Source organism: Dipodomys spectabilis, unplaced genomic scaffold (assembly GCF_019054845.1).
Source record: "Dipodomys spectabilis isolate Male_0828 unplaced genomic scaffold, ASM1905484v1 ptg000030l, whole genome shotgun sequence".
Taxonomy (NCBI): domain Eukaryota; kingdom Metazoa; phylum Chordata; class Mammalia; order Rodentia; family Heteromyidae; genus Dipodomys; species Dipodomys spectabilis.
This window is the reverse complement of record NW_024870707.1, coordinates 8266290-8278135: the sequence shown is the minus strand read 5'-3', so window position 1 is coordinate 8278135 and position 11846 is coordinate 8266290. Positions and strand designations below refer to the sequence as shown.

General features: G+C 50.5%; 1 protein-coding gene across 1 annotated transcript; it reads left to right on the top strand.

Annotated features, from left to right (window-relative positions):
• Positions 1–273: 273 nt before the first annotated feature.
• On the top strand, positions 274–11198 carry Mta2 (metastasis associated 1 family member 2). The gene is made up of 18 exons (XM_042675961.1): positions 274–794; positions 1516–1583; positions 1895–1988; positions 3447–3564; positions 4365–4428; positions 4616–4733; positions 5048–5150; positions 5356–5455; positions 5608–5796; positions 5899–5973; positions 6094–6152; positions 7001–7098; positions 7204–7343; positions 7565–7793; positions 7982–8071; positions 9184–9302; positions 9425–9573; positions 10368–11198. The coding sequence occupies exons 1-18, from the start codon at positions 767–769 to the stop codon at positions 10531–10533; spliced, it is 2007 nt and encodes a 668-aa protein (XP_042531895.1). The 5' UTR covers positions 274–766; the 3' UTR covers positions 10534–11198.
• The last annotated feature ends 648 nt before the right edge of the window (positions 11199–11846 follow it).

Below are 11846 nucleotides of genomic sequence, written 5' to 3'. Positions count from 1 at the left end.
TGGGACGCGGCTGAGCGCTTCAAAAGCCCTAAGGGGTGGCGGGGTAAAGGCAAAAAGTGGAGTGTGGAGAAGGGAAAGGGAGCGAAGACCAGTCATGCAAATAACAGGCAAAGCCGCTTGCAAATCAGCCCCCGAAGCGCGAGGGCGCGCGAGCGCGGGGGCCCCCGGGCCGGAGACTCGGACAGCAGAGGGTTAACCCCCGCTCTCCACTCCCGCCCTCCGGGGCGGGGCCGAGCCGCGGCGGAAATAGCCGAGCGCCGTCCGCGGTTGGCCGGAAAGAGCCGAGCGGCTTCCGGAAGTGGCCGATCCGCGCCGTCCTGCGCTCTGTCCGGAGCCGACCGGCCGGCCTTGTTCTCGGGATCGGCCGAAGGTGTTCCGGAAGGAGGCGAACGGCGAGGCGGGCCGGGCCGGCCTTCCCTCCCGGTCGGCAGGACCGGACGTCGGCTAGGGGTGGCACTCGGGAGAAGGCGGAGGGAGCCCGAGCTTGGCTCCGGTCCGGCAGGAACCGAGCCCGTTCCGGAAGCAGCCGAGCGGCCCGGCGCCGGCCTCGGCGTCCCGTGAGTGAGGCGGCGGCGGCGGCGGCGGCAACCGCGCGGGCCGGGATGAACCGCGACGGCTGAGGCTGCGGAGGTGCCTGCTGCGCGGGCCCCGGCGACACCCCGGCGACGCGCCAGCCCCACGCTGGGGGCCCCGCCTCGAGCCGAGCTCGGTCCCCGCGAACCTCTCGGACCCCTTTGTGCGGCCGGAGGCGGCGGCGGGAACGGCCATGGCGGCCAACATGTACCGGGTGGGAGGTGAGTATCGGGAGCCGAGTGGAACGGACCCCGGAGTAGGAGATTTGGGGGAGCAATGGATGGAGCGGTTCGGTCCCGGGAGGTGCTGGGGAGCCAAGCCCCGGGGCCGAGTGGACCGGAGCGGCGACCGGAACCGGAACCGGGGAGCGGACCGCGTCGCGGTGGGGCCCTGAGTCTTGAAGGGGCAGCGAGCGAGATCCCCGACGGCATCGCGAGCCCCGCCTGGGCTTCCCCCGGGACGGGGAGAAGGCTTGGGAAACTGGCTTCGGAAGGACTGACAGGGCAGCCAGGGGGCGCGGGAGCCCGGGCGACAGCTTGAGGGCTGCGGGGGAGACACCGGGAGATTTCCTCGTTCTCGGCTCCCGGACGTGGGGGCTCTAGGCAGAGTGTGCAGTTCGCTGCCTTCGATCCTGGAAGACAACGCTCTGCTTTGAGTTGTGGGGACAACCGGGGAATCCTTGCCTCGCCTTTAAGGTTCACTTACTAGTGCAGACCTGATTTTATAGAATAGTTGCAACCGAGGTGATGTTTGGGGTGGGGGTGGGGGTGGGGATGGGTGGTGCAATCTTTATTGCCTTAGTTTCTCCACTTCCAACATTTCAGCGGCCTCTTTCTTCCACCTGGAGCCTCCTTTTGGTCCACTCAGACTGACTTTGCTCCTGATACCGTTCTCTCCCATTTTTCTCTGATCTTCTTGGTACTTCTCCACCCCCTTCTACAGATTACGTCTATTTTGAGAACTCCTCCAGCAATCCTTACCTGGTTAGACGGATTGAGGAGCTCAACAAGGTGAGTTGTGTGTCCCCCTCCCTCTGTTCCCACCCCGTGGTCTCAGGTGGGAGGGAGGACCCTGTCTGAATGAATCCATTCATTCATTGTGTGTATTCATGAAAGATTTCTGAGAGCTCAGTGGGAACTTTGCTGTTCCTTGGAGGCCACAGAAGAAAGGCGTTTAGAATTGTTTGTGTGTTTACTGGTAATTTCTTGAGCTTTTTCTCCTTAGGCCCCCTAGAAATGTATTGGCTGCTGTTAGTCTCTGCTTGGTGTGTTTCCACCTTCAAACTCATATTTACTACCCACATTTTTTTCCCACCCCTTAGACTGCAAACGGAAATGTGGAAGCAAAGGTTGTCTGTCTTTTCCGGCGAAGGGACATTTCTAGTAGCCTCAACAGCTTGGCGGATAGTAATGCCAGTGAGTGTCTTCATCCCCTCCATCCTCTCCCTACCCATGTCTTGAGGCCTGGGCATGTCCTTGCAGGTGTTTCCCCTGGTAGCATGCCCAGGGCATGGGTGGGAGTTTGGGGGTGGGAAGTGCCTGGTCTGTAGAGAAAGGCCTGTTTTTACACGTTGGAGTCAGGAGCAGGGTGGGGAGACCATGATAAGGAAGGCCCAAATGTGGGGTGTGTGTGTGTGTGTGTGGTGGGGAGAGGAGTATTTAGATGAGGATGAGGGAGAGCTTTAAAGAAGCAAGACACTTGGGAACAGTTTAAGGTACCTAGGGACAGTGGGTAGTGTGAAGGTCAAGGTAAAGAGGATGAGAATATATTGAAAGGAGGCAATAGAAAGCTAGGATATGGTGGGAAAGTTTTCTTGCACTTTTTCTTTTACACATCTAAATTTTCTACTCCTCTTCATGTACATCTGTTATTTCCTATTGGTTTATCTTCATTCCCTTTTTTTCTTTTAAAAATAATTTTTCTTGGTACCTTTTATTCTTCCTTTGATTCTCTTTCTCCTTCTGTCCTTAAATTACTTTCTTTTTTTTTTCTGGCTGTTTTGGTCATGAAGGGGTTAATCAGGAGCTGGGCCTACCAAGTTCCCTGGCCCATTGGGGTTTCCAGGCCCATCCAGCAGGGGCTGACCTTGGCCTTGTCCAATCACAAGGGGTGTGGGGGTGTGGTCCCCCTTGCCTTAGTACTGGGTTTCCGGAGCACACTGGTGAGGGGCGGAGTCTACTACACTCCCCTCCCCCCCTTCTCCCTGAGGTTGGGAACAAAGCACCAATAAGCCCAGGCCCAAGCTTTTCTGCCTCCTCCTACTTCGGTTGGCACTTATCCAGGTTAACCCCTTCCAATCCAGGCTTAAGGACAAGCTGCTGCTCCTTGTTGTGTGGGGAGAGTTATTGGCTGTGGCTTGAGGAGCTGTCCTTGTTAGCCCACAAACTATTATTAACCAAGTAGAAAGGGAGGGATAGTTACTAGTTGCATGTGATACTTTAGAGCAGAAATCTTCAAAGAGGAACTAGTAAACATAACTGTGTGATGTTCTTCCATCTAACTGAGTTTCTGGACCTTGGGCTGGTTTAGAAAGAAAGAGCAAAATACAGTATTCATCATGTGCCTGGTATGGCTTTATGGTTTGTGCTTTATGAGTGGTGTCTGAGCATCAGCAACTGGGCCTGGAGATGCATTTCTGTGGCATTGTGTGTATCTCTACAGCTCTTTGCTTAACTGTATAAATGATGGATGGAGCATATATATGTGTGTGTGTGTGTGTGTGTGTGTGTGTAAAAACAAAGCTCTGAGTTAAGGGAAGCTGGTTGAATAAGATGCCTGGGAAAAATGAGAAGTGTTTCCTTGGGTTAGAGTTTCTAAGGTGTTTTCTTTTTGGACTAGTTTCTGACTTGGTTTCTTCTTCCTCAATTTCCTAGGGGAGTTTGAGGAGGAATCAAAGCAACCAGGGGTGACAGAACAGCAGCGACATCAGCTTAAGCATCGGGAGCTTTTTCTTTCTCGGCAGTTTGAATCATTACCAGCCACCCACATAAGGTATAGGACAATCAGGGCCATTATGGCCTTTAAACATTTATTTAGAAAGGAAAAGAACATGAAGTCGTCTTCTTTTTTTTTGTTTGTTTGGTGCCAGTCCTGGGACTTGAACTTAAAGCCTTATATGCCCAGCTTTTTCTTTTTCTTTCCCTCCCCTCTCCCCCCAAGTTCTGGGGCTTGAACGCAGGACTTGGACACTGTCCCTCAGCTTCTTTGTGCTCAAGGCTAGCACTCTACCATTTGAGCCACAGCACCACTTCAGGCTTTTTCTGAGTAGGTTTTTGGAGATGAGAGTCTCCTGCCTAGGCTGGCTTCGAACTGGGATCCTCAGATTTCAGCCTCCTGAGTAGTTAGGATTACAGGTGTGAGCCACTGGCACCTGGCTACTCTCAGCTTTTTCACTCACAGGCTGTCAGTCTACCACTTGAGCCACAGCTCTGCTATAAAGAAAGGGATGAGGGATGGTGTTTTCGTTGTAGGTGTTGTAAAGAAGGAATGAAAGGCTCACACAGAGGTTTCCTTTTTTTTTGTCAGTCATGGTGCTTGAACTCTGGGCCTGGGCGCTGTCCCTCAGCTCTTCAGCTCAAGGCTAGTTCTCTACCACTTGAGCCATAGCACCACTTCCGGTTTTCTGAGTAGTTTATTGGAGATAAGAGTCTCATGGCCTCTCCTGCCCAGTCTGGTTGAACAGTCTGATTGAACCACAATCCTCAGATCTCAGCCTCCTGAGTAGCTAGAATTACAGGCGTGAACCACTGGCGCCCGGCTTCACACAGGGTTTTCTAACTTCTTTCCTGTAGGGGGAAATGCAGTGTGACACTCTTGAATGAGACCGATATCTTGAGCCAGTACCTGGAAAAGGAGGTGAGAAGAATGTGTTGGAAGAAGAGGGAGGAGAGTGGGTATTGGCCTCTGAAAGATGTGAGGAAAGTAGAATGATGAGGTGAAAGTATGGCAGACTGAGGACTCTCTGTGTATCCTACTGTCCTGCCCCCCTTTCCCCTTCATATATTGATTGCTGCTCTGCTTACTTTTGTCTCCCCATCTCCAGGACTGCTTTTTTTACTCACTGGTGTTTGACCCTGTGCAGAAGACACTTCTGGCTGATCAGGGGGAAATCAGAGTTGGTTGCAAATACCAAGCTGAGATTCCCGATCGCTTGGCAGAGGGTAAGCAGCATACAGGTCGTGTGGCTACTGGGTTATTTAACTCCAAGGGGGTCTCAAACATGCAAGTTGCTGTGAATGGCATGCCCTGGGGTATGGGAAACACAGTCTGCAAAGCTTTCTGCTGTGGCCCTGACAGGATGGCACCTTAGGAATCTGAAAGGGACAAGTGGGTACTGCTGGGAGGAAAATTCTGAGAGTTGATTTGACTGACAGAATCCAAGCAGAAGAGGAGAAAGAGGTGCTACTGTGAGTGACTAAGACATCAGTTCTTTCCCTTTCATTCTCCCTATTGATGCATTTGCTTGTTTCCCCAGGAGAATCAGATAATCGGAATCAACAGAAGATGGAGATGAAAGTCTGGGACCCAGACAACCCTCTCACAGATCGGCAGATTGATCAGTTCCTCGTGGTGGCCCGGTGAGGGTGGGTGGAAGGAGAAATGGGTGGGGGTGGGGGTGGGGTGGGGGGGGTGGTATACATGCAGTTGTGAGTCCCATTCATTCTTAGAGATTTTGTAGAGATTTATTTACTTTGGCATGAATTGTTTTCCTTCTTTCTTTCCCTTAGTTTCTCATCTTGTTTGTACCTTTTTCTTTTTTGACTCCTTCAATCTCATCCTTAGAGCTGTGGGGACCTTTGCAAGAGCCCTAGATTGTAGCAGCTCTATTCGGCAGCCGAGCCTGCACATGAGTGCAGCTGCTGCCTCCCGAGACATCACTCTGGTGAGCAGAAGTTGGTGGGTGGTTGGGCAAGCTGGGTTTTGTGGGGACCTGCAGAGCTTGGCTGGAGGGGAGCAAATCTCGGAGGCTTATGGCTGCACGCTAGTGGTGCTGAAACTTCAGGTCCTTAGCTTTGTTCTTCCAACTTTCTGTAGTTTCATGCCATGGACACATTACAAAGGAACGGCTATGATCTAGCTAAAGCCATGTCAACTCTGGTGCCCCAGGGGGGCCCAGTGCTGTGTCGTGATGAGATGGAAGAATGGTCTGCTTCTGAAGCCATGCTGTTTGAGGAGGCCCTAGAGAAGTATGGGAAGGATTTCAATGACATTCGCCAGGATTTTGTAAGTGGATGGGCTAAAAGGAGGAGTGGGAAAGCTGTGACATCAGAGAACTCTGACCTGGGGCTGAATGTCAGCTTATCCAAACCTTTCTGCCCTCTTTAGCTACCGTGGAAATCCCTTGCCAGCATAGTCCAGTTTTATTACATGTGGAAAACCACTGACCGGTATATTCAGCAGGTATGGACTGGGCTGGGAGGCTGTACCACAGGCTGCCTGCTCCTCTCTGTCTTTGGAGTTGTTGACATCCTTCTCCCTACTGAGATGCTCTGATATTTTGCTTCTTTTTCCTTCTGGCAGAAAAGATTGAAAGCTGCTGAAGCAGACAGCAAACTGAAACAGGTCTACATCCCTACCTAGTAAGTGTGTTCAGGAGCAGAAGCTGGTACATTTTCCTTCTCCTCACCCAACCTGTGTTTCCTCTGTGAGAGGAGTGGGCAGGAGGCTGAAGGGAAGTGGGGGTTCACTCTCCAGCATTGTAAAACTGTATAAGGGCTGGGATATAGCTCAGTGCAAAGTGCTTGCCTACAATGTCCTGAGTTTGATCCCCAGTACCAAAAAGAAAAGACCAAGGGGCTGGGAAGGTGGCTTAGTGGTAGAGCGCTTGCCTTGCATGCGTGAGGCCCTGGGTTCAATTCCTCAGCACCACATAAGCAAAAAGAAAAAAGCCGGAAGTGGCATTGTGGCTCAAGTGGTAGAGAGCTAGCCTTGAGCTGAAGAGCTTGAGAGTTCAGGCCCCACGACCGGAAAAAAAAAAAAGAAAAAAGAAAAGACCAAAAGAAAAAACAACAACAAGCAAACCGTTAAAAAAAAGACCAGCATGTACACAGAGAGGGAGACAGACATGGTATACTGATATATACATACATACATATATAAATATATAATTATTTTTTTTTTTGGTGGAGGTACTTGGACTTGAACTCAGGGCTTGGGCACTGTCGCTGAGTGTTTTTTGCTCAAGGATGATGTTCTACCACTTGAGTCACAGATCTTCTGGCTTTTTGGAGGTTAATTGGAGATAAGTGTCTGAGGGACTTTTCTGCCTGAGCTTTGAATGGCAGTCTTCAAATCTCAGTCTTCTAATCTCTGTCTTCCTAGTAGCTAGGATTATAGACACAACCCCAATGACCAGCTGTTATTTTTGTGTGTGTGTGTTTTTCCCTCCTCTTAAATAAGTTCTTATTTTTCTTCCTGTTCTCATTAGCACAAAGCCAAACCCTAACCAGATTATTTCTGTGGGTTCCAAACCTGGCATGAATGGGGCTGGGTTCCAGAAGGGCCTGACTTGTGAGAGCTGTCACAGTGAGTCCCGGGGAGGGCTGCGGTTGCCGGGGGTGGCTGGGCGTCTCCTGGCCAAGGACCTGAGGGTCTCAGCACACTTCCTTCCTCCTCTCTCTGCTTCTGCAGCCACACAGTCTGCCCAGTGGTATGCCTGGGGCCCACCCAACATGCAGTGCCGCCTTTGCGCTTCCTGTTGGATCTACTGGAAGAAGTACGGGGGACTGAAGACCCCAACCCAGCTTGAGGGGGCTGCTCGGGGCACCACAGTAAGGACTGTTCAAGGGGCAGGCAGTGCGCCTACAAGCGAAGGCCAAAATACACAGTTCCTTTTCTGGAGATGGACTGACGGGCAGGCAGTGGGTGTTTGATAAATGTTGGGGAGCCAAGTTGGTTGGGGTGTCCATAAGGTGATCATATCCTTTGCAGAATAGGAAGGGAACTGGAGTGCTGATATGCAGTCTACTTTTTTCCTCCACCCTTCTTCCAGGAGCCACATTCGAGGGGTCATTTATCCAGACCTGAAGCCCAAAGTCTCTCCCCCTACACAACCAGCGCCAACCGGGCCAAGCTGCTGGCGAAGAACAGGCAGACTTTTCTTCTTCAGACCACAAAGCTGACCCGACTTGCCCGAAGAATGTGCAGGGACCTGTTACAGCCGAGGAGGGCTGCCCGGCGACCCTACGCCCCTATTAATGCCAATGCCATCAAGGCAGAGTGTAAGATCACGAGTGGTGGGGCTAGTTGTGGGTTCAGGGTGCTCTGGCCAGAGACTAGTTTCTGTGGATGTTTAATATCAACAGGAATACTGGGCTGCAGAGGTTGGTTTTTCTTTACATTAGACTTGGCTCCTGGTCCCCAGTGAGTCCTGAATAATGAAGCCCCTTCAAAAACTTTTGTCTTCTAGGCTCCATCCGACTTCCTAAGGCTGCAAAAACTCCACTGAAGATTCACCCTCTAGTGCGGCTGCCCCTGGCAACTATCGTCAAGGATCTGGGTATGGGATAGTCCTTTTACTATCTATGGGGTGTGGTGGTGCATGTCTGTAATTCTAGCACCTAGGAGGGTGAGGATGGAGGATGTTGAATTTGACACCTGGACTTACATAGGGAGCTTATGTCTCAAAAATAAGAACTTTCTCTAATCATTTTTCTTCCAAGTCTAAAGAGATTTGGTCTAATGAACTCTACACTTTATGCGTTTATTTTTGCAACTGAACATTTGCCTAATGATGTGTTTCTCTATCATAAGACATAATCCAGTTGGGTGGCTAGTGGCTCACATCTGTAATACTAGCCATTCAGGAGGCTGAGATCTGAAGATCTCTGTTGCAGAAAAGTCCATGAGACTCTTCAATTAATCACCAAAAAGCTAGAGCTGGAGGCACAACTTAGTGATAGGCATGAGCAAAAAAATCCCAGTGAGGGGCTGGGAAGGTGGCTCAGTGGTACAGCACTTGCCTTGCAAGCATGAGGTCTTGGGTTCGATTCCCCAGCACCACATAAGCAAAAAGAAAAAAAAAGCCGGAAGTGGCGCTCTGGCTCAAGTGGTAGAGTGCTAGCCTTGAGCTGAAGAGCTGAGGGACAGTGCCCAGGCCCAGAGATCAAGCCCCACAACCGGACCCCAAAAAAAAAATTCCAGTGAGAATATGAGGTCGTAAGTTCAAGTATGAACACAGAGGGCGGGGGGAAAGGGGATAGGACTTGATTTGATAACATTTGAAATAATTGATGAATAGTTTGCTGTCCCTGAGCTTATTTTTGCTCAAGGCTAGTGCTCTACCATGTGAGTCACAGCTCCACTTTAGACTCAGACCTTTTCTGCCCTGGCTGGATTTGAACTGCAGTCCTCAGATCTCAGCTTCGTAGCTCAGCTAGGATTACAGGTGTGAACTATAAGGGCCTCATTACTGTTTTTGAAGATACCCAGATAAACTGCCCAAGGAAGGAATGAAGGTAAGAAAAGGAAACTAAGTAGGGAAGAGAAGGGATAAAAGGACTCTTCTTTGGATTGTACTGGACTTTGTGCTTGCTGGGCAGGTGTTCTACCATCTGAGCCACCAAGGAGGTGTGAAAAATTGTTTTTTGTTTTTTTTTTTCCGCCTCACAGTGGCCCAGGCACCTCTAAAACCAAAAACACCTCGAGGTACCAAGACACCAATCAACAGAAACCAGCTGACCCAGAACCGGGGCCTGGGAGGCATCATGGTGAAGCGCGCCTATGAGACTGTGAGTTGACAGAGGATAAGCCAAGCTGGGTTGGAGGACTTTTCTTCTTCTTCTTTTTTCTTTTCCCATTTTGGGTTGGCTAGGTTGAGGGGGTCACTTCCTCATTGTCCATTCTTTCCCAGATGGCAGGGCCAGGGGTCCCCTTCTCTGCCAATGGAAGGCCTTTGACTTCAGGGATTCGCTCAAGCTCACAGCCAGTGGCCAAACGTCAGAAACTAAACCCAGCCGATGCTCCCAATCCTGTGGTGTTTGTGGCCACGAAAGATACCAGGTAGGGGGCCGGGAATGTAGCTTAGTGGTAGAGTTGCTTGCCTAGCATACATGGAGTCCTGGTTTTGATTCCTCAGTACCACATACACAGAAAAAGCTGGAAGTGGTACTGTGGCTCAAGTGGTAGAGTGCTAACCTTGAGCTGAAGAGCTGAGGGACAGCGCTCAAGCCCAGAGTTTCAGGCCCCAGGACCTGACCCCCCTCCCCCCCCCAAAAAAAAAAAAAGAAAAAAGAAAGTGGGGCTAGCCAGATGCCAGTGGCCCACACCTATAATCCTAGCTACTAAGGAGGCTGAGATCTGAGGATTGAGGTTGGAAGCCAGCCTGGGTGGGAAAGTCCATGAGACTTATCTCCAGTTAAGCACTAAAAACAACTAGAAGTAGAACTTTGGCTCAAGTGGTAAAGTATTCTTGAGCAAAAAGTTTGGGGACAGTGCTCAGGCCCTGAGTTCAAGCCCCAAGACTGGCCAAAAAATTTTAAAAAAGGGGGGGGGCTGTAAAGGTGTCTTAGTGGTAGAATGTTTACCTAACATACATGAAGCCCTGGGTTTGATTCCTCAATACCACATAAACAGAAAAAGCCAAAAGTGGCTCTGGGGCTCAAGTGGTAGAGTGCTAGCCTTGAGCAAAAGAAAATCAGAGACAGTGTCCAGGCCCTGAGTTCAAGCCCCAAGACTGGCAAAAAAAAAAAAAAGTGGGGTCAGAAGTCAGAATTACATTATAAAATATAGTTTCACCTGTGGGTCTCAGTGTTCATCAAACCTTTTCTATTCGTCTTTTGCCCTTTCCTGGTCAGGGCCCTACGGAAGGCTCTAACCCATCTGGAAATGCGGCGAGCTGCCCGGAGGCCCAACTTACCCTTGAAGGTGAAGCCAACACTGATTGCAGTGCGGCCCCCAGTCCCTCTACCGGCAGTTTCACATCCTGCCAGCACCAATGAACCTATTGTCCTGGAGGACTGAGCATCTGTGGGCAAGGGAGGTTGGTGGGCTGAGAGGTAGAGGGTACCTGGGGCACCCAGACCTCCCTTCCCTTTAGTAAAGGGGCAAGTAAGGGAGGGCTGCAAGTGTGTCCCTGGAGGGGTTGGGCGCCCTCTGGTGGTAATGCCTTTGTGACTGGTCTTTGCTTCTCCATTCTTGTGATGGAGGGCAGCCTGCAGGAACTTGGCCCATGTGGGCACTCAACCCCTTTCCTGGGGTAGGTCCCACAGTTGTCTTGGACAGTTTTTGGGGGAGGGTTTTTTAATTTTTTTAAAATTTTGCCTCCCTTTGTGAAAGGGATGGGGGAGGGGAAAGAGTAAACATATCAGGTGGTGGTACCTGGTTGGGGGAGGGGGGGCGTGCACTGCCATGTCTATCTTTTTTTTTTCTTTCTTTCTTTTTCTTTTTTTTTTTTTTTCTAATTAGGAGTTTCTTTTCCTGTCCGGTGTCCGGACTTTCCTAATTGGAGTATGAGGCCCCTAAGCTGGCATCAACCCCAGCCCATGCTCGCTCTTGCTTCCCTCCCCTGCCCCCCTCCGCCTTTTGTACGCCAATTCTCAGAAATAAAGAACTTTTGTCCGTTTTTTAACCTCGGATTCTGTAATTGGTTCTTATAGTAACAAATAAAAAGCTGGTTTCTTTGGCTCCTCCTTGGCTCAGCTCTTCTCTCCCATGGATGTGCGTATGTGTGTTGGGGTGCTGTTGAGTGGGAAAATAAAGGACAAAGGACAATTTAAATGAGGTACAGATGGTGCTTGTCCTGGGGAACAGCTTTATGAGATAGGCAGTCTGGTCTGAGGCAGCTTGTGCCAGTTGTGGGACTCAAAAACTGCCAGCAATTCCCAGTGGTACTCGAGTCCAGGCTCAGCCCAGATTCATCCAAAGCACTAATGGCTGTAGGCCTCAGGATGGAGGTGTGAGGGTGCTTCAAACTTGTTTCCTAGCTTTTTCCCCTCTGCTAGGGAAACTAGCCCAGGACCTTGCACATAGTAGGCAAGTATGCTACAAGTGAGTGACATTCCCAGCCCTACCTGCTCCCGCTCCCTTTTAAGCAATTGTGGAAAGCATTAGCAGCAGGGGTAATGTATAGTCATTGAGAGCTTTGTGTGTGTGTGTGTGTGTGTGTGTGTGTGTGTGTGTGTGTGTGTGTAGGAGGTTGTACACAGCAGGATCTTACCATCCAGCTCTAGTATATGGACACTGCTGTTTCAAAGTTCTCAAGACTCAGCCTCAGCCACTGCCTCCTCCATGGTGAGGTGGGCAGTGGTGTGTTCTGCCTTGTCAGCTTTGGAAAA